The sequence below is a fragment of the Engystomops pustulosus genome, chromosome 6, assembly GCF_040894005.1.
Source record: "Engystomops pustulosus chromosome 6, aEngPut4.maternal, whole genome shotgun sequence".
Taxonomy (NCBI): domain Eukaryota; kingdom Metazoa; phylum Chordata; class Amphibia; order Anura; family Leptodactylidae; genus Engystomops; species Engystomops pustulosus.
The window spans coordinates 6,291,121-6,317,453 of NC_092416.1; the positions used below are offsets into that span (position 1 = coordinate 6,291,121).

Sequence of the window (26,333 nt, forward strand, 5' to 3'; positions counted from 1 at the left end):
CTGTGACGGACCGTGTGGGGACACGGAGCCGATGCCGGAGCCTCACTGTATAGAAGAGGACCTGCTGGAAAGGCGTCGGAGGGTGAGTACACTGTTTGGTTTTTTTCCTTGATTCGAGTATAAGCTAAGGTGAGGTTTTTCAGCACATTTTTTGTGCTGAAAAACTTGGCAGATACTCGTGTATATACAGTGCTTTTTCCCAGTGGCATAACTTCGGCACAACCTGTAGGGCGCTGAAGTAATCTTCACTTTGCACCACAATTTCCTGACTGAAACCCCTTATGGAGTCAGCCTTATATTCTTTCTAAATTAAATTATATGGGGGTTCGGTTTTTTTCCACGTCAGAGCCTCTGCAGTTCTGAAAGTCACCACATTCGGCCTCCAATGCCTGTCCTGCTTTTTTTTTACTCTTGAAACCTATGGGATTTCCATAAAAATATTAAGGGTGTTATGTAGAGTTTCTTAAATCTTTGCATTCTATGGTGAATATCATTATGATATATGGTGAGTCTATTCTACCCTTTCACCACTCACGTAGGGGCTGGGGGCCCACAAAGCTCAAAATTCCATTTGGAGATTTACCTGTTCACATGTGGGCCAGTCTGGGCTGGTTTATCGTTATGACTATGAGGAGGATGTAGAACTGGAAGCATTAGATGACATACGATGAAATAAACGAGACTGGAATATTTCATTTATTTTGTTATTTCAATTGAAAATTTTGTAATTATGTCATAAAATAATTTTTTACATCATCCACAGAAATCATTAGGTGTAGAAATGCATTAATGGAGCTTCTCTTCCAGGTCAGGTTAGTTGGTTCCCTCCTTGTCCGTCTCGCTCGGAGGTTGGGTTGGATCGGTGCAGTTAAATGTTGTTGTGTTGAGAACTTTGGCCCCGATCAGCTGACCCAGGTCTGACCTACATAACGAGCCGGATGCACATCCTCTGATTGAGTAGTTTACTACTTTTTGATCTGTCGAAAATGAATGTGTCCTTAATTATGTTTGAGAATCAGAATGATGACATCATGAGTTTTCTATGAATTCTGAGTCTAATGGAGAACTTCACCATTTTTGTCCATTTTCTCATAGTAAAGACCTCACCAAAGATAACAGTGATGAGGGAAAGTCTATGATCAGGGGCCCATAGATCCCAAGAATAATAGAGCCACCCTATACTACACTGCAAAATTTGTTTCATTGTAGAAAATCCATGACGATGAAATTAATAAAACTGTAGATCCAAAGACCCCAAAGCAAACTCCAAAAGGAGGCACAATGGAGGCTCTAAGTTATGAGGAAAGACAACAACTAGATTTATTTAGTCTGGAAAAGAGACGACTACAAGGGGACATGATTAATTTATATAAATATATGAATGCTCTATACAAAAAATATGGTGGAAAGTTGTTCCAGGTCAAATAATCTGAAAAGATAAGGGGGCAGAGTCTCTGTCTGGAGAAAAAAAGGTTTAATCACCAGAGGCGACAGGACTTTTTTACTATGAGAACTGCCAATCTGAGGAATATCTGAGCTCATGAGCAGAGCACAGCAGGAACAGGAGAGAGCTCAGGAGCAGAACACAACAGAGACAGACAAGAGCTCAGGAGCAGAGCACAGCAAGAACAGGAGAGAGCTCAGGAGCAGAACACAGCAGAGACAAACAAGAGCTCAGGAGCAGAGCACAGCAGGGACAGAAAAGATCTCAGGAGCAGAGCACAGCAGGGACAGCAGAGAACACAGCAGAGAACACAGCAGGGACAGGAGAGAGCTCAGGAGCAGAGCACAGCAGGGACTGCAGTGAGCTCAGGAGCAGAGGACAACAGGGACAGGAGAGAGTTCAGGAGCAGAGCACAGCAGGGACAGAGAGAGCTCCAGAGCAGAGTTCAGCAGAGACAGCAGAGAGCACAGGAGCAGAGCACAGCAGGGACAGCAGAGAACACATCAGGGACAGGAGAGAGCTCAGGAGCAGAGCACAGCAGGGACAGGAGAGAGTTCAGGAGCAGAGCACAGCAGGGACAGAAAAGAGCTCCAGAGCAGAGTGCAGCAGAGACAGCAGAGAACACAGCAGGGACAGGAGAGAGCTTAGGAGCAGAGCACAGCAGGGACTGGAGTGAGCTCAGGAGCTGAGGACGACAGGGACATGAGAGAGCTCAGGAGCAGAGCACAGCAGGGACAGCAGAGAACACAGTAGAGAACACAGCAGGGACAGGATAGAGCTCAGGAGACGAGCACGACAGGAACAGGAGAGAGCTCAGGAACAGAGCACAGCAGGGACAGCAGAGAGATCAGGAGCAGAGCACATCAAGGACAGAAGAGAACTCAGGAGCAGAGTACAACAGGGACAGCAGAGAGCTCAGAAGCAGAGCACAGCAGGGACAGCAGAGAGCTTCAAGAAGGGTCTAGATGCCTTTTTTGCATCTAAATAACATTAACGGTTATATTATATAGAATTTAGTTTCCCCTAAATCCCTTCCTCATCCATTCCCTTCCCTTCCTTGCTTGGACATGTGTCTTTTCTCAACCATATAAATGATGTATCTATGTAACTATGTACTGATGTGCATGTCCATGTATAATCCTGCTCTCCTGTCATGTGGTGGAGCAGGATTGGGCCCCCTTAGACTTCAGAGCCCTGTAGTGACAACCGTCCTATATCCCTCACAGCTACATCCTGTATAGATCTTTTATGTAGTATTTTTTTTCCATAATAATGAGCATTGTATTCCCAGAGCACTGAATATTTTTGATGGTTTCCGGATGGATCTCTGATCCCCCTGGCAGCCGCCACCTATGTACTTGATCAGTTTCTACAACAATTACCTGGTCTCATGACTATCCCAGAGAACTGGAAGCATTTGTCCTTTATATCGTAGCATTGTATCTTCTCATCACTATCACATCCTTCTACGGCGTCCGGTTTAAAGCAGCTCGTGCAGAAAAATCCACTGGGCTCCTTAGGTTCTGGCTCTAAAAAATAACTTAATTATTTTGGGGGAAAAAAAGTTGAAACACAAACTAAGTACAAAATGTGGCAATAATTACATATAATAACATACAATAGGTCCTCAAAAACATTAAAAAAAGAGGAGGAAGCAGACAGCGCCCGTCTCTCTGTAATGGTTATCACGGTCACTGCAGCTTACCTTATATATTCATGGATAGTAACTGATCTGTAGTAACCTGGTCTGACCACTGTACAGAGAAACTCCGACTGTAGCTCCAATAGAACCATAGAGGAAATCAGGGGTGTCGCTAAGTCAAAAGAATCGGAGCCCGTGCACCAGATCTTTGGACCTGTGTCCAGGCAAATTTCCTCACGCTCATCGCTATCTACGCCATAAGGACGTAGATAGTGATGAGCACTGCAGTGGTGAATGGAGCAGTGGTGAACGGGGGGCTGTGGGGTACATTACTTGTGCTGGGGGCATTACTAGGAGCTATGAGGACATAGGGGGAAGCTGTGGGGACACTACAGGGGGCTAGGGGGAACTTTCTAGAGGGGGCTCTGCAGGACATTACTGTGGGCTGTGCAGGACCTTACAGGGTACTGGGGTGGACATTACAAGGGGCTGGGGTGGATATTACAAGGGGCTGCGGTGGACATTACAGGGGGCTGGGGGGACATTACAAGGGGCTGCGGTGGACATTACAAGGGGCTGGGGGGACATTACAAGAGGCTGCGGTGGACATTACAGGGGGCTGGGGGAGACATTACAAGAGGCTGCGGTGGACATTACAGGGGGCTGAGGGGACATTACAGGGTACTGGGGTGGACATTACAGGGGGCTAGGGGGACATTACAGGGGGCTGGGGGGACATTACAAGAGGCTGCGATGGACATTACAGGGGGCTGGGGGAGACATTACAAGAGGCTGCGGTGGACATTACAGGGGGCTGGGGGAGACATTACAAGAGGCTGCGGTGGACATTACAGGGGGCTGGGGGAGACATTACAAGAGGCTGCGGTGGACATTACAGGGGGCTGGGGGAGACATTACAAGAGGCTGCGATGGACATTACAGGGGGCTGGAGGAGACATTACAAGAGGCTGCGATGGACAATACACAGGGCTGGGGGAGACATTACAAGAGGCTGCGATGGACATTACAGGGGGCTGGGGGAGACATTACAAGAGGCTGCGATGGACAATACACGGGGCTGGGGGGGAGATTACAAGAGGCTGCGGTGGACACTACAGGGAGCTGGGGGAGACATTACAAGAGGCTGTAGTGGACATTACAGGGGGCTGGGGGAGACATTACAAGAGGCTGCGATGGACATTACAGGGGGCTGGGGGAGACATTACAAGAGGCTGCGATGGACAATACACGGGGCTGGGGGGGAGATTATAAGAGGCTGCGCTGGACATTACAGGGGGCTGGGGGAGACATTACAAGAGGCTGCGATGGACAATACAGGGGGCTGGGGGAGACATTACAAGAGGCTGCGATGGACATTACAGGGGGCTGGGGGAGACATTACAAGAGGCTGCGATGGACAATACACGGGGCTGGGGGGGAGATTACAAGAGGCTGCGGTGGACACTACAGGGGGCTGGGGGAGACATTACAAGAGGCTGTAGTGGACATTACAGGGGGCTGGGGGAGACATTACAAGAGGCTGCGATGGACAATACACAGGGCTGGGGGAGACATTACAAGAGGCTGCGATGGACATTACAGGGGGCTGGGGGAGACATTACAAGAGGCTGCGATGGACATTACAGGGGGCTGGGGGAGACATTACAAGAGGCTGCGATGGACAATACACGGGGCTGGGGGGGAGATTACAAGAGGCTGCGGTGGACACTACAGGGAGCTGGGGGAGACATTACAAGAGGCTGTAGTGGACATTACAGGGGGCTGGGGGAAACATTACAAGAGGCTGCGATGGACATTACAGGGGGCTGGGGGAGACATTACAAGAGGCTGCGATGGACAATACACGGGGCTGGGGGGGAGATTTTAAGAGGCTGCGCTGGACATTACAGGGGGCTGGGGGAGACATTACAAGAGGCTGCGATGGACAATACAGGGGGCTGGGGGAGACATTACAAGAGGCTGCGATGGACATTACAGGGGGCTGGGGGAGACATTACAAGAGGCTGCGATGGACAATACACGGGGCTGGGGTGGACATTACAGGGGGCTGGGGGACATTACAAGGGGCTGCGGTGGACATTACAAGGGGCTGGGGGACATTACAAGAGGCTGCGGTGGACATTACAGGGGGCTGGGGGAGACATTACAAGAGGCTGCAGTGGACATTACAGGGGGCTGGGGGAGACATTACAAGAGGCTGCAGTGGACATTACAGGGGGCTGGGGGAGACATTACAAGAGGCTGCGGTGGACATTACAGGGGGTAATGAGGACATTTAAGGGTGCTGAAGAGGACATTGCAGGGTCTTTTAGGACAAGGAGGCTGTGGGGACCTCACTTGTGGCTGGAGGGAACTTTTCAGTTGGGGCTATGGAGGACATTACAGGAGGCTGCGAGGGTCATTACAGGGGATTATGAGAACATTGGGGGGGGGCTGTGGGAGACATTAAAGGTGGCTGTGGGAAACATTACTGGTCGCATATGGCCATATGGCCCAGGCAAAGCATCCATGTGTGTGTAGGGGCCTTATCGTAAAGGGAGCAGCAGGATAAAACTGTTGGAGGACCAAGATGTAGGGACAATAAGAAAAATAAGATGTCTGTGTGATGAACAACTCGGGGAGGACACGTGGCTGAGGAGGAGACGTGGTGATGCCGAACCCAATGGAGAAGATAGAGAGCAACTTCATGTCCCAGGACACGGCACCTTGTGGTGGATGAATAGGTCGGGAATTCTCCTGTGTTTTCTGTAGCTGTATATGTAGGTAGGCTGTATATGTAGGTACAGTTGTTATTGGCACAGAAACATGTGAAGGGGGTTATGTACAGGAGTGACTACTACAGAAAATTTGGTACATATGCATTGAGGCCCGTGTCCCGGATCTTCTGTGACCCTAGGAACACCCATGGAGGAAATCCAGGTCCGGCTCAATGACATCGCAGAAAGCCCCTAAATATTATTACTTGTAAGATTCAGAGCAATTTGCAGGTAACCAGAGGAAACAATCAACACAGAGTCATATGGAACAATAGGAACAATGGGCCTATTTGCAAGAAGTTATAGTCTATGAGGATGAGGGGGTGACACAAGAGCTTACAGTCTATGAGGATGAGGAGGGTGACACAAGAGCTTACAGTCTATGAGGATGAGGGGGTGACACAAGAGATTACAGTCTATGAGGATGAGGGGTGACACAAGAGCTTACAGTCTATGAGGATGAGGGGGTGACACAAGAGCTTACAGTCTATGAGGATGAGGGGTGACACAAGAGCTTACAGTCTATGAGGATGAGGGGGTGACATAAGAGCTTACAATCTATGAGGGGGACACAAGAGCTTACAGTCTATGAGGATGAGGGGGGACACAAGAGTTTAAAGTCTATGAGGATGAGGGGGGACACAAGAGCTTACAGTCTATGAGGATGAGGGGGTGACACAGGAGCTTACAGTCTATGAGGATGAGGGGGTGACACAAGAGCTTACAGTCTATGGGGATGAGGAGGTGACACAAGAGCTTACAGACTATGAGGATGAGGGAGTGACAAAAGAGCTTACAGTCTATGAGGATGAGGCGGTGATACGAGAGCTTACAGTCAATGAGGATGAAGAGGGACACAAAATCTTACAGTCTATGAGGATGAGGGGGTGACACAAGATCTTACAGTCTATGAGGATGAGGGGGGGCACAAGAGCTTACAGTCTATGAGGATGAGGGGTGACACAAGAGCTTACAGTCTATGAGAGTGAGGGAGTGATACGAGAGCTTACGATTTATGAGGATGAGGGGGTGACACAAGAGCGTACAGTCTATGAGGATGAGGGGGTGACACAAGAGCTTACAGTCTATGAGGATGAGGGGGTGACACAAGTGATTACAGTCTATGAAAATGAGGCGGCTGACACAAAAGCTTACAGTCTATGAGGATGAGGGGTTGATACAAGATCTTACAGTCTATGAGGATAAGGGGGGACACAAGAGCTTACAGTCTATGAGGATGAGGGGGGACACAAGAGCTTACAGTCTATGAGGGTGAGGGGTTGACACAAGAGCTTACAGTCTATGAGGATTAAGGGGTGACACAAAGGTTTACAGTCTATGAGGATGAGGGGGTGACACAAGGGTTTACAGTCTATGAGGATGAGGGGGGACACAAGAGCTTACAGTCTATGAGGATGAGGGTGTGACACAAGAGCTTACAGTCTATGAGGATGACGGGGTGACACAAGAGCTTACAGTCTACGAGGATGAGGGGGTGACACAAGGGTTTACAGTCTATGAGGATGAGGGGGTGACACAAGAGCTTACAGTCTATGAGGATGAGGGGGTGATACGAGAGCTTACAGTCTACGAGAATAAGGGGGTGACACAAGAGCTTACAGGCTATGAGGATGATGGATGACTCAAGAAGTATAAGAGCTTTTATAATGGTCCAGTTATTCTTTATAAGGGGTTACACAAAACCATTTTAGAGGCTTTTTTTTTGCATTGTTATTGGACAGGATCTAGATTTCCTCTATTATTCTATGCTAATCCTTGTGCGGGGTGGACTGTCCGCAGGACAGTTAAAGCCGAGAAGAGAAAGGGTGAGCTGGTGTTTTTATTCACTATAGTAGGCATGGGAATGTGGTTGGGACAGCACTATAAGCCCCTTTATACAAACATAGATCCGGCAGTGGCACCATAAGCCTCTGTATACAAACATAGCCCGGCAGCGGCACCATAAGCCTCTGTATACAAACATAGCCCCGGCAGTGGCACCTTAAGCCCCTTTATTCAAACACAGCGCCGGCAGTGGCACCATAAGCCTATGTATACAAGCATAGACCCTGCAGTGACACCATAAGCCTCTGTATACAAGCATAGACCCTGCAGTGACACCATAAGCCTCTGTATACAAGCATAGACCCTGCAGTGGCACCATAAGCCTCTGTATACAAGCATAGACCCTGCAGTGGCACCATAAGCCTCTGTATACAAGCATAGACCCTGCAGTGGCACCATAAGCCTCTGTATACAAGCATAGACCCTGCAGTAGCCCCATAAGCCTTCCATCCATATGTAACATTTCCTTAAATCTTAACAACCCCTTAACAGGTTAATATGGTAAATTAAGATTTAGTTCCTTAGAAAAGGTAAGACTTATAATGTCTGCATTCTATACATTACCTGTCACATCCATATCTCAAATATTCTCTAAACTTACTTTCATACGTTTGATTGTTACAGAGATCTTCATTACAGCACTTCAAGCTCATTAAAAAAGAGATTCCATAGTTGGTCTTTCCATAAGGCATCGTACCACACGGTAGTCCACGAGAGCAGCCCTTCAGCATCGAGGGGAAGGACTCATTTCCTAAAAGATTTGTCGTGTAAATATTTCATGTACTATTTAGTCATTATAAAACTATATACAATTGTTGAATTATTAGAATTACTTAAAAGGAAAAAAAATAATGAAAATCACAAAAGATTTAAAAATTTGACAAATGTTATTGTTCTGTGTCACGGGTGCTCCCGAGTTCCCTGTCTCGGATGACGGGCGCACCCGTGTTTCTCTGTGTGCCACCGCTCCAGCCGCTGCTCCTGACTCACCTGTGCTGGCTCCTGCTCCCCAGTGGACTGCTGATTGGTGCACTGGCTGAACTCCTACTCCTTATAATCAGACACCTACCTTCCTGCCTCGCCGGATCTTTGTGTGCCTGGCTGAAAATTCCGGGCTACAAATTTGGACCCCAGTTCTTGGGTCCATTTGAAGTCCTCAGTTGCATCAATCCGGTGGCCTACAAATTGCGACTGCCTCCTACCATGCGCATACCCAACTCCTTCCATGTTTCTCTTTCCAAACTAGTCATCTTGAACCACTTTGCCTGGCAAGTTCCTCCTCTTCCGGCACCTCAGGCTGATTCCCCCGATGTCTTTGAGGTGAAGGAGATTCTCGACATGAAGACATTGAGAGGAAGGCAGTTCTTTCTTGTTGTCTGGAAGGGATTTGGTCCTGAGAAGAGATTGTGTGAGCCAAAGAATAGTGTACTGGACAAGAGCCAGCTCCAGCAATTTCTCAGGCCCAAGAAGAGGGGGGAGGCCGAAGGCGGGGGGAGTAGATACGGTTACAGGTGCTCTCGTGATCCCTGTCTTGGATTTCTGGCACACCCATGTTCCTCTGAGTGCCCCCATTCTGGCCACTGCTCTGGACTCACCTGTCCTGGCTCCTGTTCCCCAGCGGATTGCCGTGCGCACTTCCCTGCCTTCTAGGGCACGTGCCTGCCGGCTGTCGGAGATTTAAAGGGACAGCGCCCTGCTGCTTGGTGGGCTGGCTGAACTCCTTCTCCTTATATTCCGGCAAACCCTTCCTGCCTTGCCGGATATTTGTATGCCTACACCAGTGAGGAAGCTTCCCTGCGTTCTTGTGTTTTCCTGCTCCTGAGTCCTGTGTCCCTTGGGCCTGTGTTCCCGTTCCCATCTGCTTGGATCTCCCGTTGCTGACCCCGGATTGAACTTTGCCACCTTCCCTGACCCTGTGCCTGAACCTGACCTTGAGACTGTCTCCTGCCAAGGTACCTCGACCTGCCACCGCGGGCTAGTCACACCTGTGAAACGACCTGGTGGTACCCTGCCACAGCAAGACCATCCCGCTTTGCGCCGGGCTCTGTTGAAGACCAGGCGCCACTTAGATTCCGGTCCCAGTTGTCAGCTAGTACCACCTTCCTCGGTGGTAGAGGATCCACTAAGCCTGACATTCTGGTGGTGGGGAAATCATAATAGATATAAACATTGTATAAATGGATAGATGTGCAAACAATTGGTGTAGAAAGGAACAATACATGAAAATGGAAACTTACTATATGAATAGTTCTCATTTATGCTGATACATTGCTCTCCCGGTGAACATTGCGTTACGATTGGCTGACAGGTGGTATTATTCACTGCGTGACACTCGTAGCAATCTAGAGCAGCATCTGGGATTAGATCACATGAAATATTACACATACTGTATACACTGACACATGTATAACAATATCTACCCTACATGAATACAAATACGCGTGAGGGACATCAGTTCACTGATGGTAGATGTGTCCTACTAAGAAGGTTCCTCCGGACTTCTTTTATTATAACGCCACATGCAGAAATATAGAATTATAAAGTTATGCTAATTAGCCTTGGGCACTTCGACTAATTCACCGGAGAACCACAGAGAACCTGCTCTTTTATTTTATTCACATTCCCTATTCCGATACAAGTCCCACCTGATCCCGCTTATCAACTGGTCTATGCAGTGTGGATCGTCAGGACCGGGTGGGATTTGTATTGTGCAACACATTGTTATTGCAGTGTATTATTATGAAATAGTAATCACATGCTCAAGAGTAATGTATAACTAAAAGAGTGAAAAAAACACAAAATAAAATAAGCAAATTACCGTATATACTCGAGTATAAGCTGACCCGAGTATAAGCCAATACCCCTTATTTTGACAGAAAAAACTGGAGAAACCTATTAACTTGAGTATAAGCCGAGGGTGGGAAATGCATTGGTCACAGCCCCCCAGTATATAGCCAGCCAACCCCCTTGAGTATATAGCCAGCCAACCCCCTGGAGTATATAACCAGCCAGCCCCCTGGAGAATATAGGCTGCCTGCCTGCCCCCTCAAGTATATAGCCTGCCAGCCCCTCCCGGTGCGTCTTAGGCTCCATGACGTCAGCCTCAAGCTGACATCATAGTGTGTGCCGATGCGTCTGACGTCACGAAAACTGTGACAGACCAGAACCTGATGTCGGAGCCGCGGCAGCGTCAGAAGGTGAGTTCACTTTTTGATTTTTTACCTTGACTCGAGTATAAGCCGAGTTAGGGTTATAAACTAGGCTTATACTCGAGTATATATGGAATTAAAACATCCTCAAAAACCCCAAATACATATAAAACAGTATTTTAAAAAAAGTGGAAAAAAGTTTTAGAAAATGGCATTACATTGGGGGTTATTTATCTTATGTCTGTTTATTTGGGCTGTTTTTTTTCCTGTCTGCCTGAGTGCTTTCCGTTTCTGTCTGCTTCCTTGGTAATTTATCATTTTCCTTTTTTCTTTGTTTTAAATTGTTTTTTTTTTTTCCAGATCTCTTTTGTTACAAATGTCTCAAAAGTCTTGCACAAATGTCTCAAGTCACTCCATTGCATTTTCTAAGTTTTCCTTAAGTCTGGAAATTTTTGCGCCAAAAAATGACGCAAATTTGAGACATTTAGAAATGATAAATGTCATTTGAGACATTTAGCACATCTGGAAAAGAAGATAATGGGGCATATTTATCAGGACCTCTGCATCACTAGCACTTGCTATTATTTTGAAGAGGCGTAAAGGGGGACCCGGCCGGCCGAGCAGAGGGTGCGGCCGGCTAGGAGGTGGGCCGGCGTGGGGCGTTACTATCCCCGCGGCTGAACACTCGGTGCTGCCAGTGACTTTTCATATGTGCCGGCTGCGTTTTTTTTCTACGCCAGGCCCTGGCAGAAGCCTCTTGATATATCCGGCTGAGAATATGCAGCAGCGGGGATATCATACGCTGGCGTACGAGCGCCAGCATATGATAAATATGCCCCAATGGGTTTTACTGAAGAAAAACATTTCAAAATGTCCCCAAAAAGGCACAAAAATTGCATTTGCCGTTTAAATAGTTAATGTATGTAATGTAATATTTCATGTACTTTTTAGTTATTATAAAACTATATACAATTGTTGAATTATTAGAATTATCAAAAGTTTGCACAGTCCCCAAAATAGTAACACTTAAAACATCATCACGTCCCACAGAAAATGAAAACTAACTCAGCTCCATTCTCCGAAGTATTATAAGGTTATTAGCCTCAGAATACGGTGAAATGAAGATTTTTTTTAATTTGTTCAAAAGGTTTTAATTTTTTTTTAATATATCAAAATATATAATAAAACCTTTATAAATTGGGTCCATATGACGAAAAATGCTTTTTCTTGTCAATTTCACAGCATTTAGAATTTTCTCCCACTATCCAGTACACGGCGTGGAATCTAAAATACTGTCACTAGGAAGTACAAGTGCAGAAAACAAGCCTCACACAGCTCTGTATACAGAAAAATAAAAAATTCATTTCTAAAGGCGGAGACAGTAAAATTGAAATGTGAAATGTAAAAAATCCATTGGTAACATTGGGTTAAAATGCCCCCTATACCCCATGATAAAAGTTTTCAAAATTGAGTCATTCTCTAAGGGGCAATGGGTTCTGGGTGCCTCAGAGGCTCGACAAACGGTTAGAGTCAAATTCTGGCCTACAAAAGCTCAATGGCTTCTTCCCTTCCGCGCCGCCATGTGCCCAGCCAGCAGGTTACATCCACATATGGGGGGTCATCGTAGTTCGAAGAAACAATGGGGCAGATTTACTTACCCGGTCCGTTCGCGATCCAGCAACGCGTTCTCTGCGGTGGATTCGGGTCCGGCCGGTATTCATCAAGGTAGTTCCTCCGCCGCCCACCAGGTGGCGCTGCTGCGCTGAAGAGCATCTGAACGCACCGAGCCGGACCAAGTGAAGGTAAGCGCGTCCTAAGCGACACTTTTATTGTTTTAAATGCGGCGGTTTTTCCGAATCCGTCAGGTTTTCGTTCGGCCATGCCCCCCGATTTCCGTTGCGTGCATGCCGGCGCCGATGCGCCACAATCCGATCGCGTGCGCCAAAATCCCGGGGCAATACAGGGAAAATCGGCGCAAATCGGAAATATTCGGGTAAAACGTCGGAAAACCCGAATCGAGCCCTTAGTAAATGACCCCCAATATATTTGTAGATGCATTTTCTCTTTTTATTCAGCTCAAGTGGGTAAATTTTAGAAAATGTGAAAAAATTCCAAATAAAACCTTTAATTTCTGTAAGGGTTAACAAGTTTGCTATATTTTTTGGATAGTTTGAGGGGTAACGTCATTAGAAAGGGGAGATAAGGTATTAATACAACTTCAAAAACCCCAATATAATGAAAATGGTCCCCAAAGTAATTAAAGGGGTTTTCCCATCCTGGGCATTTACATTTAATTAAATTCATTTGCCTTATGTAAACATTTCTTCAATTGGATGTTAATAAAAAAAATGTTCCTGTGTGAAGGTAATTTCTCATAAATGTAGCCATGTTGTCCCTTAGAAACCAGATAGCTTCCTCGGATACGACCACGTCACACTCTAACAGCAGGGGCCAGACATGTGCTATGGAGTCCTGCCGGACCATTAGGATTCAGCAATCATTACCACAGGACGGCTGTAGGACCTGCAGTAACTCCCGGACATTTTATATACAGAAACCTTTTGTTTCTTTGTGCAATCCCTCCAGCAGAGGTGGTCGTATCCGAGGAAGCCATCTCGTTTCTAAGGGACAAAATGGCTACATTTATGAGAAATTATCTTCACACAGGAACATTTTTTTTAATAACATCCAATTGAAGAAATGTTTACATATGGCAGATTAATGAAACTGAATGTGAGTGCCCAGACGGGAACACCCCTTTAATTTTAAAATTTCTTGAAATTTTTTCAAAAAATTCTGTTTGATTTGTGATCTTTACAGCATTGTAATAAAACAAAAGGAAACTGGTAACAATGACTCCAGCAAAGAGATATGGTAAATGTAAATTAGTAACTCATTTGGTTAATAAGACCAACAAAAAATTGGCCAAATTCACCCTTTTTCATAAACAAATGTGAAATATATAAGCCAAATTTCTTATTATCTCGAAGTACAACATGTCTCGAACAAACAACCTATTGTTTAAGTTAAAGTGTTCTAACTATATTACCGGATAAAGTGACATGTGGCAGTTTTGAAAATTAGGGCACGAATGAGTTTGGTCACTTGGGGTTAAGAACATAAAATACTTCAAATTCATGAAAGAATCGGCAGTGTCATCCTTATTAATGATATTGGGGGATATTTATCAGGACCTCTGCGCACCGCCAGTGGCGCAGAGGCACTGAAATAATCGCAAATGCAGGCTTATTGCTAGCTTTTGCGATTATTTTCCCCGATCCGCCACCTTCACGCCAGTGGGGCGTGAAGGGGCGTGAAGGGGGGGGGGCGCGGCCGGACGGGAGTGGGCCGGCGCGGGGCGTTACTGTCCCCGCGCCTGCGCACTCGCTGCTGCCGGCGACTTTTCATACGTGAAAAGTCGCCAGCTGCGTTTTTTTTCTACGCCAGGCAGAAGCCTCTTCATGTATCGGGCTGCGAATTTGCAGCGGCGGGGCGATCGAGCGCCAGCGTATGATAAATATCCCCCATTCAGTGTATTTTTACACATGGAACTGCCTTGGGTTCACACAAGCACTGATTGGATTTCAAATTTTCCAAATATCACAATAGAGAAAACAATGGGAAAATATTTGAATAATGAACATTGGGGCAGATTTATCAAGTGTCTGAAAGTCAGAATATTTTCAGTTGCCCATGGCAACCAATCACAGCTGCCCTTTAAAATATTCATGAGCACTGGTAAAATGAAAGCCGAGCTGTGATTGGTTGCCATGGGCAACTGGAAATATTCTGACTTTCAGACACTTGATAAATCTGCCCCATTGTGTAGGAGATTTAATAAACAAAATTACCAAAGTGAAGTCGTCTGGGCCACGTGCACCTCAGTAATAACCATTGAAGATCCTAACTCTAACTAAGATCCTATTTCTCAACTTTGGCGGCTGAAAGTGTAAGGCCCCTTCCACACTAGCGAGTGTGATGCGATGAACTCCCGCGGTGCAGCGTTCGGGCCGTGCGTTCCCGGCAGCTTGCGTTGCGAGTGTGATGCGAAGGGGCCTTACGCTTAAGCTTTTAAAAAAATAAAATCAAATGAATAATACAAATGATAATAATACATTGGGGGGGATTTACTAATTCTAACGCAAGCACCTCTGTCGGCATTGGAGATCAGACCAATGTATTTAAGTGGAACTAATCAGTCGGGCGCCAGAAAAATTCTGACAGTTATGAACTGTGCGCCCAAATGTTACATGGACTGCGCCTTCATTTTGCTCTCTGAATATTTTTTTTCCTGGTCTATCGTGCGCCCAAATTTGTGCCTAAAAATGCCGACAAAACGCACATAAATGTGACGGATGATGTGGAAAAGTTAGGCCACGCCAAAAAAACACGGATAGTCGGAAGCATCAGTTCTTTCTGGTGCAAACTCATTATACAGGCAGTCCCCTACTTAAGAACACCTGACTTACATACAACCCCTAGTTACAAACGGACCTCTGGATGTTGGTAATTTGCTGTACTTTAGTCCCAGGCTGCAATAATCAGCTTTAACAGTTATCAATGGTGCCTGTAATTAAGACTTATCCTAGTTTTTATGATAACCCAACATTTTTAAAATCCAGTTGTCACAGAGACCAAAAAAATTTTGACTGGGATTACAATAATAAAGTATACGGTTCCGACTTACATACAAACTCAACTTAAGAACAAACCAACAGAACCTATCTTGTATGTAACCCGGGGACTGCCTGTAAATGATCCCCCACAATTCTGCGCCCAAAAAAACCCATTAAAATCCCAGCATTTTTTGGGCACAGATACGATAACACATGTCCCCCATTGTGTAATATAATTTTTTAATAAGGGCTCTAATCAGGAAAGAGGAGGGCGATAAGGGAGGGGAAAATGTAGGCAAAATGACTTGTGTGATTTGAATTGCCCCCCACCCCTTTCCCTCACTCGCCCCTCATGGCAGGGAGAAGGGAATGTTAAAGAAACATATAAAAATCATTAATATTATTCACATGCACAACAATGGAATTTTTTAAATCAACATGGAGAGACACCATCGGATCCTGTCATCAAATTAAAATGACCTTCCTGATGACGGGTTCCCTTTAACAATTATAAAATGTATTAATTTCATTTGCATTATTCATTTCTTTTTATTTTTCAAAAGCCAATAGTCTAGTTACACTAAGACTTAGGGTTAGGAATTTTTAATATATATTTTTCCCAGTGCAAGAGGAAATGGGAAAAGGGGAAACTGACCTTGTGCATTTATACTTGGTTCTGTAATTTGCTTATAAATATATTTTTGTAACATTTGTAACAGTCCTGCTCTATATTATAGTGATTGTATGTAACATATTACCAAAGGAATATTCTATTAAAAATACAATGTAACAATGTATAAAAATAGATAAATCTACAATATATTTAGAACTTTGCTAATGTTTAATGAAAGAGAAATGTTCCTAGAAGTGATAAGAGACTAAAGATTCCCCAGGAGACCTGGAAGTGACGATCCGGTCCCCGCAGATCACCGGTCTCATCATTATCCAGTCTGTTGAGGCCCCTGCAGATAACCGGTCTCATCATTATCCAGTCTGTTGAGGCCCCCCCAGATCACCGGTCTCATCATTATCCAGTCTGTTGAGGCCCCCCCAGATCACCGGTCTCATCATTATCCAGTCTGTTGAGGCCCCCCCAGATCACCGGTCTCATCATTATCCAGTCTGTTGAGGCCCCCCCAGATCACCGGTCTCATCATTATCCAGTCTGTTGAGGCCCCCCCAGATCACCGGTCTCATCATTATCCAGTCGGTTGAGGCCCCCCCAGATCACTGGTCTCATCATTATCCAGTCTGTTGAGGCCCCTGCAGATCACCGGTCTCATCATTATCCAGTCTGTTGAGACCCCTGCAGATCACCGGTCTCATCATTATCCAGTCTGTTGGAGATTACATGTGGAAACCGAAGGACTGGAATAAGATTACACACACACACAAGCCCCGCACTCAGTAGAGTTGCCATAATCTCAATGACTGAACAATAATACATGGTCCCCAATGAGACTGTAAGAAGATACTCACCAATGAAAAGTAAGAAGATACTCACCAATAGTAAGTAAGAAGATACTCACCCATGGAAAGTAAGAAGACACTCACCCATGGAAAGTAAGAAGACACTCACCCATGGAAAGTAAGAAGATACTCACCCATGGAAAGTAAGAAGATACTCACCCATGGAAAGTAAGAAGATACTCACCCATGGAAAGTAAGAAGACACTCACCCATGGAAAGTAAGAAGATACTCACCCATGGAAAGTAAGAAGATACTCACCCATGGAAAGTAAGAAGATACTCACCCATGAAAAGTAAGAAGATACTCACCCATGGAAAGTAAGAAGACACTCACCCATGGAAAGTAAGAAGACACTCACCCATGGAAAGTAAGAAGACACTCACCCATGGAAAGTAAGAAGATACTCACCCATGGAAAGTAAGAAGATACTCACCCATGGAAAGTAAGAAGATACTCACCCATGGAAAGTAAAAAGATACTCACCCATGGAAAGTAAGAAGATACTCACCCATGGAAAGTAAGAAGATACTCACCCATAGAAAGTAAGAAGACACTCACCCATGGAAAGTAAGAAGATACTCACCCATGGAAAGTAAGAAGACACTCACCCATGGAAAGTAAGAAGATACTCACCCATGGAAAGTAAGAAGATACTCACCCATGGAATGTAAGAAGATACTCACCCATGGAAAGTAAGAAGATACTCACCCATGGAAAGTAAGAAGACACTCACCCATGGAAAGTAAGAAGATACTCACCCATGGAAAGTAAGAAGATACTCACCCATGGAATGTAAGAAGATACTCACCCATGGAAAGTAAGAAGATACTCACCCATGGAAAGTAAGAAGACACTCACCCATGGAAAGTAAGAAGATACTCACCCATGGAAAGTAAGAAGATACTCACCCATGGAAAGTAAGAAGATACTCACCCATGGAAAGTAAGAAGATACTCACCCATGGAAAGTAAGAAGATACTCACCCATGGAAAGTAAGAAGATACTCACCCATGGAAAGTAAGAAGATACTCACCCATAGAAAGTAAGAAGATACTCACCCATGGAAAGTAAGAAGACACTCACCCATAGAAAGTAAGAAGATACTCACCCATGGAAAGTAAGAAGACACTCACCCATGGAAAGTAAGAAGATACTCACCCATGGAAAGTAAGAAGATACTCACCCATGGAAAGTAAGAAGATACCCACCCATAGAAAGTAAGAAGATACTCACCCATGGAAAGTAAGAAGACACTCACCCATGGAAAGTAAGAAGATACTCACCCATGGAAAGTAAGAAGATACTCACCCATGGAAAGTAAGAAGATTCTCACCCATGGAATGTAAGAAGATACTCAACCATGGAAAGTAAGAAGATACTCACCCATGGAAAGTAAGAAGACACTCACCCAAAGAAAGTAAGAAGATACTCACCCATGGAAAGTAAGAAGATACTCAACCATGGAAAGTAAGAAGACACTCACCCATGGAAAGTAAGAAGATACTCACCCATGGAAAGTAAGAAGATACTCACCCATGGAAAGTAAGAAGACACTCACCCATGGAAAGTAAAAAGACACTCACCCATGGAAAGTAAGAAGACACTCACCCATGGAAAGTAAGAAGATACTCACCCATGGAAAGTAAGAAGACACTCACCCATGGAAAGTAAGAAGATACTCACCCATGGAAAGTAAGAAGATACTCACCCATGGAAAGTAAGAAGATACTCACCCATGGAAAGTAAGAAGATACTCACCCATGGAAAGTAAGAAGATACTCACCCATGGAAAGTAAGAAGATACTCACCCATGGAAAGTAAGAAGATACTCACCCATGGAAAGTAAGAAGATACTCACCCATAGAAAGTAAGAAGATACTCACCCATGGAAAGTAAGAAGACACTCACCCATGGAAAGTAAGAAGATACTCACCCATGGAAAGTAAGAAGACACTCACCCATGGAAAGTAAGAAGATACTCACCCATGGAAAGTAAGAAGATACTCACCCATGGAAAGTAAGAAGATACTCACCCATGGAAAGTAAAAAGATACTCACCCATGGAAAGTAAGAAGATACTCACCCATGGAAAGTAAGAAGATACTCACCCATGGAAAGTAAGAAGATACTCACCCATAGAAAGTAAGAAGATACTCACCCATGGAAAGTAAGAAGACACTCACCCATGGAGAGTAAGAAGATACTCACCCATGGAAAGTAAGAAGACACTCACCCATGGAGAGTAAGAAGATACTCACCCATGGAAAGTAAGAAGACACTCACCCATGGAAAGTAAGAAGATACTCACCCATGGAAAGTAAGAAGATTCTCACCCATGGAATGTAAGAAGATACTCACCCATGGAAAGTAAGAAGACACTCACCCAAAGAAAGTAAGAAGATACTCACCCATGGAAAGTAAGAAGATACTCAACCATGGAAAGTAAGAAGACACTCACCCATGGAAAGTAAGAAGACACTCACCCATGGAAAGTAAGAAGATACTCACCCATGGAAAGTAAGAAGACACTCACCCATGGAAAGTAAGAAGACACTCACCCATGGAAAGTAAGAAGACACTCACCCATGGAAAGTAAGAAGATACTCACCCATGGAAAGTAAGAAGATACTCACCCATGGAAAGTAAGAAGATACTCACCCATGGAAAGTAAGAAGATACTCACCCATGGAAAGTAAGAAGACACTCACCCATGGAAAGTAAGAAGATACTCACCCATGGAAAGTAAGAAGACACTCACCCATGGAAAGTAAGAAGATACTCACCCATGGAAAGTAAGAAGATACTCACCCATGGAATGTAAGAAGATACTCACCCATGGAAAGTAAGAAGACACTCACCCAAAGAAAGTAAGAAGATACTCACCCATGGAAAGTAAGAAGATACTCAACCATGGAAAGTAAGAAGACACTCACCCATGGAAAGTAAGAAGACACTCACCCATGGAAAGTAAGAAGATACTCACCCATGGAAAGTAAGAAGACACTCACCCATGGAAAGTAAGAAGACACTCACCCATGGAAAGTAAGAAGACACTCACCCATGGAAAGTAAGAAGATACTCACCCATGGAAAGTAAGAAGATACTCACCCATGGAAAGTAAGAAGATACTCACCCATAGAAAGTAAGAAGATACTCACCCATGGAAAGTAAGAAGATACTCACCCATGGAGAGTAAGAAGATACTCACCCATGGAAAGTAAGAAGACACTCACCCATGGAAAGTAAGAAGATACTCACCCATGGAAAGTAAGAAGATTCTCACCCATGGAATGTAAGAAGTTACTCACCCATGGAAAGTAAGAAGACACTCACCCAAAGAAAGTAAGAAGATACTCACCCATGGAAAGTAAGAAGATACTCAACCATGGAAAGTAAGAAGACACTCACCCATGGAAAGTAAGAAGACACTCACCCATGGAAAGTAAGAAGATACTCACCCATGGAAAGTAAGAAGACACTCACCCATGGAAAGTAAGAAGACACTCACCCATGGAAAGTAAGAAGACACTCACCCATGGAAAGTAAGAAGATACTCACCCATGGAATGTAAGAAGATACTCACTCATGGAAAGTAAGAAGATACTCACCCATGGAAAGTAAGAAGACACTCACCCATGGAAAGTAAGAAGACACTCACCCATGGAAAGTAAGAAGACACTCACCCATGGAAAGTAAGAAGATACTCACCCATGGAAAGTAAGAAGATACTCACCCATGGAAAGTAAGAAGATACTCACCCATGGAAAGTAAGAAGATACTCACCCATGGAAAGTAAGAAGATACTCACCCATGGAAAGTAAGAAGATACTCACCCATAGAAAGTAAGAAGATACTCACCCATGGAAAGTAAGAAGACACTCACCCATGGAAAGTAAGAAGATACTCACCCATGGAAAGTAAGAAGACACTCACCCATGGAAAGTAAGAAGATACTCACCCATGGAAAGTAAGAAGATACTCACCCATGGAAAGTAAGAAGATACTCACCCATAGAAAGTAAGAAGATACTCACCCATGGAAAGTAAGAATACACTCACCCATGGAAAGTAAGAAGATACTCACCCATGGAAAGTAAGAATATTCTCACCCATGGAATGTAAGAAGATACTCACCCATGGAAAGTAAGAAGATACTCACCCATGGAAAGTAAGAAGACACTCACCCAAAGAAAGTAAGAAGATACTCACCCATGGAAAGTAAGAAGATACTCAACCATGGAAAGTAAGAAGACACTCACCCATGGAAAGTAAGAAGATACTCACCCATGGAAAGTAAGAAGATACTCACCCATGGAAAGTAAGAAGACACTCACCCATGGAAAGTAAGAAGACACTCACCCATGGAAAGTAAGAAGATACTCACCCATGGAAAGTAAGAAGACACTCACCCATGGAAAGTAAGAAGATACTCACCCATGGAAAGTAAGAAGATACTCACCCATGGAAAGTAAGAAGATACTCACCCATGGAAAGTAAGAAGATACTCACCCATGGAAAGTAAGAAGATACTCACCCATGGAAAGTAAGAAGATACTCACCCATGGAAAGTAAGAAGATACTCACCCATGGAAAGTAAGAAGATACTCACCCATAGAAAGTAAGAAGATACTCACCCATGGAAAGTAAGAAGACACTCACCCATGGAAAGTAAGAAGATACTCACCAATGGAAAGTAAGAAGACACTCACCCATGGAAAGTAAGAAGATACTCACCCATGGAAAGTAAGAAGATTCTCACCCATGGAATGTAAGAAGATACTCACCCATGGAAAGTAAGAAGATACTCCCCCATGGAAAGTAAGAAGACACTCACCCAAAGAAAGTAAGAAGATACTCACCCATGGAAAGTAAGAAGATACTCAACCATGGAAAGTAAGAAGACACTTACCCATGGAAAGTAAGAAGATACTCACCCATGGAAAGTAAGAAGATACTCACCCATGGAAAGTAAGAAGACACTCACCCATGGAAAGTAAGAAGACACTCACCCATGGAAAGTAAGAAGACACTCACCCATGGAAAGTAAGAAGATACTCACCCATGGAAAGTAAGAAGATACTCACCCATGGAAAGTAAGAAGATACTCACCCATGGAAAGTAAGAAGATACTCACCCATGGAAAGTAAGAAGACACTCACCCATGGAAAGTAAGAAGATACTCACCCATGGAAAGTAAGAAGACACTCACCCATGGAAAGTAAGAAGATACTCACCCATGGAAAGTAAGAAGACACTCACCCATGGAAAGTAAGAAGATACTCACCCATGGAAAGTAAGAAGATACTCACCCATGGAATGTAAGAAGATACTCACCCATGGAAAGTAAGAAGATACTCACCCATGGAAAGTAAGAAGACACTCACCCAAAGAAAGTAAGAAGATACTCACCCATGGAAAGTAAGAAGATACTCAACCATGGAAAGTAAGAAGACACTCACCCATGGAAAGTAAGAAGATACTCACCCATGGAAAGTAAGAAGATACTCACCCATGGAAAGTAAGAAGATACTCACCCATGGAAAGTAAGAAGATACTCACCCATGGAAAGTAAGAAGATACTCACCCATGGAAAGTAAGAAGATACTCACCCATGGAAAGTAAGAAAATACTCACCCATGGAAAGTAAGAAGACACTCACCCATGGAAAGTAAGAAGATACTCACCCATGGAAAGTAAGAATATACTCACCCATGGAAAGTAAGAAGATACTCACCCATGGAAAGTAAGAAGATACTCACCCATGGAAAGTAAGAAGATACTCACCCATAGAAAGTAAGAAGATACTCACCCATGGAAAGTAAGAAGATACTCACCCATGGAAAGTAAGAAGATACTCACCCATGGAAAGTAAGAAGATACTCACCCATGGAAAGTAAGAAGATACTCACCCATGGAAAGTAAGAAGACACTCACCCAAAGAAAGTAAGAAGATACTCACCCATGGAAAGTAAGAAGATACTCACCCATGGAAAGTAAGAAGATACTCACCCATGGAAAGTAAGAAGATACTCACCCATGGAAAGTAAGAAGATACTCACCCATGGAAAGTAAGAAGATACTCACCCATGGAAAGTAAGAAGATACTCACCCATGGAAAGTAAGAAAATCCTCACCCATGGAAAGTAAGAAGATACTCACCCATGGAAAGTAAGAAGATACTCACCCATGGAAAGTAAGAAGATACTCACCCATGGAAAGTAAGAAGATACTCACCCATGGAAAGTAAGAAGATACTCACCCATGGAAAGTAAGAAGATACTCACCCATGGAAAGTAAGAAGATACTCACCCATGGAAAGTAAGAAGACACTCACCCATGGAAAGTAAGAAGATACTCACCCATAGAAAGTAAGAAGAAAAGGAGGAAGATCCTTATAAGAACTGGATACATTTCTGAGGTGACGGATATCGGGAAGGACCTTGTACTTCTGAGGCTCCTCACACCGGGGAATTGTCCTATATATAGTGTCAATGTTTTGGGGAAAGTGAGTTCCAGTGATTTTATCTGCTTTAATACATTTCTGCACAGTTTGTGCTTTGGGTGCATGAGACAATAGAGACATTTACACTTCACCTGCCAAATATTATTAATCCTTTATCTCATCTGATCAGCCCCGGGGGCGCAATGGTTCTCAGCAACGTGCCGGAGGAGCACACAGCACCCATCCACCACAATGGTGTATCGAGTGGAATAAAACAAAAAAAGTATCTGTATTTCTTATACATTTTTTTATCCTGGTGCTTTGTTTTGAGGACATTTGCAGTCTATACAGCTTTGTGTATTTTGTTTTGTATAACTTTATTTTTAGAACATTTTTTTTTACATTTTTCTAAAGTAAATGTAAGTAGTCATATTCACATAGTAATATTAAATGGCTATTAAGGTACAAAAAGTACCGAAAAATTATCGAAAAACCATGGTCCTGACAGTTTAGGGGGGACCCCAAGTACATATCTAACAGAACACAGACAAGAGGAGGACACATAAAGGGATATTTAGGAAAATGGACAATAGTCTTGATATCATTTGAACCTCAGCTCTGGATTCCGAGGAAATGTTAGGGTTAGGGGGCACCAAATGTCTTTATCAACTTCCTAACTGCCATATGCCTTTATACTGTAAGTCATTGTGAGGTTAAGGATGTAGGGAGACGGCTCATATAGGGTGCTACACTGTTGCTGATGATTTGCCCCCTGTCCCTTTCCCCTGTGATGTCTTCTGGGATGCCAGGCTGTGATATATGAACAGTATATTTATGATTGTGTTGCAGAAGACTGTACGAGAGATCAGATTTAAAAGAAATCTACCATTACCTAAAAGTAAAAAAACATTACACATACTCACCTACTCTCCACTTCAGCACGATCCCAGCGCTTAACTTCTTTCATGTTTACACCAAGGGATCACCTAGAAAAAAGACTTATAATTAGCCGGCCAGAGCTAATTATCCACACCCTCCCCACCTTCCTCTCCCATGCTAGGAGAGGAAGGTGATGTCACACCTCATGGGATAGGGAGGTGTGGAGGCGTGCATAATTAGCAGCCCAGAACACCGGATATAATGAGGCTTATTTACTAAGGGTCCGCGGATCGCATTTCTGTCGGACTTCCTGACGTTTTCGGGATTTGCGTCGCTGTGACAGGTATTTAGAAGGGGATTGTGTTGCACGCGACCGGATTTTGGCGCAGCTACGCTGCTTTTGTACGACTGAGATCGGGGGGTGACCACTGGACAATTTAACTGATTCAGACTGAGCGCAGGATTTCAGATTAGAATTGTGTCAAGAGATCAAGCACTTACATACACCAGGAAGAAGAAGGTGGAACTGACCGGGGAAGCAACACATGCAGGATATCGGGCGCACGATCTTAGTGACTCCCCGCACAGCGCATTATACACGCACAAGGCACTTACTTGCACCAGGAAGAAGAAGGTGAACTCCAGGGACCTGAGCAGGGAAGCGACACATGCAGGATATCGGGCGCAGGATCTTAGTGACTCCCCGCACAGCGCATTATACACGGACAATGCACTTACATGCACCAGGAAGAAGAAGGTGAACTCCAGGGACCTGAGCGGGGAAGCGACACATGCAGGATATCAGGCGCACGATCTTAGTGACTCCCCGCACAGCGCATTATACACGCACAAGGCACTTACTTGCACCAGGAAGAAGAAGGTGAACTCCAGGGACCTGAGTGGGGAAGTGACACATGCAGGGTATCGGACGCAGGATCTTAGTGACTCCTCGCACAGCACATTATACACGCACAAGGCACTTACTTGCACCAGGAAGAAGAAGGTGAACTCCAGGGACCTGAGTGGGGAAGTGACACATGCAGGGTATCGGACGCAGGATCTTAGTGACTCCTCGCACAGCACATTATACACGCACAAGGCACTTACTTGCACCAGGAAGAAGAAGGTGAACTCCAGGGACCTGAGCAGGGAAGCGACACATGCAGGATATCGGGCGCAGGATCTTAGTGACTCCCCGCACAGCGCATTATACACGGACAATGCACTTACATGCACCAGGAAGAAGAAGGTGAACTCCAGGGACCTGAGTGGGGAAGTGACACATGCAGGATATCGGGAGAATGATCTTAGTGACTCCCCGCACAGCGCATTATACACGCACAATGCACTTACTTGCACCAGGAAGAAGAAGGTGAACTCCGGGGACCTGAGCGGGGAAGTGACACATGCAGGATATCGGGCGCAGGATCTTAGTGACTCCCCGCACAGCGCATTATACACGGACACTGCACTTACATGCACCAGGAAGAAGAAGGTGAACTCCTGGGACCTGAGCGGGGAAGCGACACATGCAGGATATCGGACGCAGGATCTTAGTGACTCCCCGCACAGCGCATTATACACGGACAATGCACTTACATGCACCAGGAAGAAGAAGGTGAACTCCGGGGACCTGAGCGGGGAAGCGACACATGCAGGATATTGGGAGAATGATCTTAGTGACTCCCCGCACAGCGCATTATACACGGACAATGCACTTACATGCACCAGGAAGAAGAAGGTGAACTCCGGGGACCTGAGCGGGGAAGCGACACATGCAGGATATTGGGAGAATGATCTTAGTGACTCCCCGCACAGCGCATTATACATGGACAATGCACTTACATGCAACAGGAAGAAGAAGGTGGAACTGACCGGGGAAGCAACACATGCAGGATATCGGGCGCAGGATCTTAGTGACTCCCCGCACAGCGCATTATACACGGACAATGCACTTACATGCACCAGGAAGAAGAAGGTGAACTCCAGGGACCTGAGCGGGGAAGCGACACATGCAGGATATCGGGTGCAGGATCTTAGTGACTCCCCGCACAGCGCATTATACACGG

At 44.8% G+C, this 26,333-nt stretch overlaps 1 protein-coding gene across 1 annotated transcript; it reads right to left on the reverse strand.

Annotated features, from left to right (window-relative positions):
* Window positions 1-741: 741 nt before the first annotated feature.
* On the reverse strand, window positions 742-8,453 carry LOC140065306 (urokinase plasminogen activator surface receptor-like). Its single transcript, XM_072112901.1, has 3 exons — window positions 8,310-8,453; window positions 2,827-2,973; window positions 742-977 (listed from the first exon to the last, which is right to left on the reverse strand). Exons 1-3 carry the CDS (start codon window positions 8,437-8,439, stop codon window positions 814-816), a joined length of 441 nt encoding a protein of 146 aa, XP_071969002.1. The 5' UTR covers window positions 8,440-8,453; the 3' UTR covers window positions 742-813.
* Window positions 8,454-26,333: the final 17,880 nt, after the last annotated feature.

Coding starts and splice junctions, on each gene's coding strand:
- LOC140065306 (XM_072112901.1), bottom strand. CDS start 8,439: ATGCTGAAGGGCTGCTCTCGTGGACTACCGTGTGGTACGATGCCTTAT. Junction 2,974..8,309: donor TAACAATCAAACGTATGAAA/GTAAGTTTAGAG, acceptor GTTATTTTTTAG/AGCCAGAACCTAAGGAGCCC. Junction 978..2,826: donor TGGGATAGTCATGAGACCAG/GTAATTGTTGTA, acceptor CATTTTCGACAG/ATCAAAAAGTAGTAAACTAC.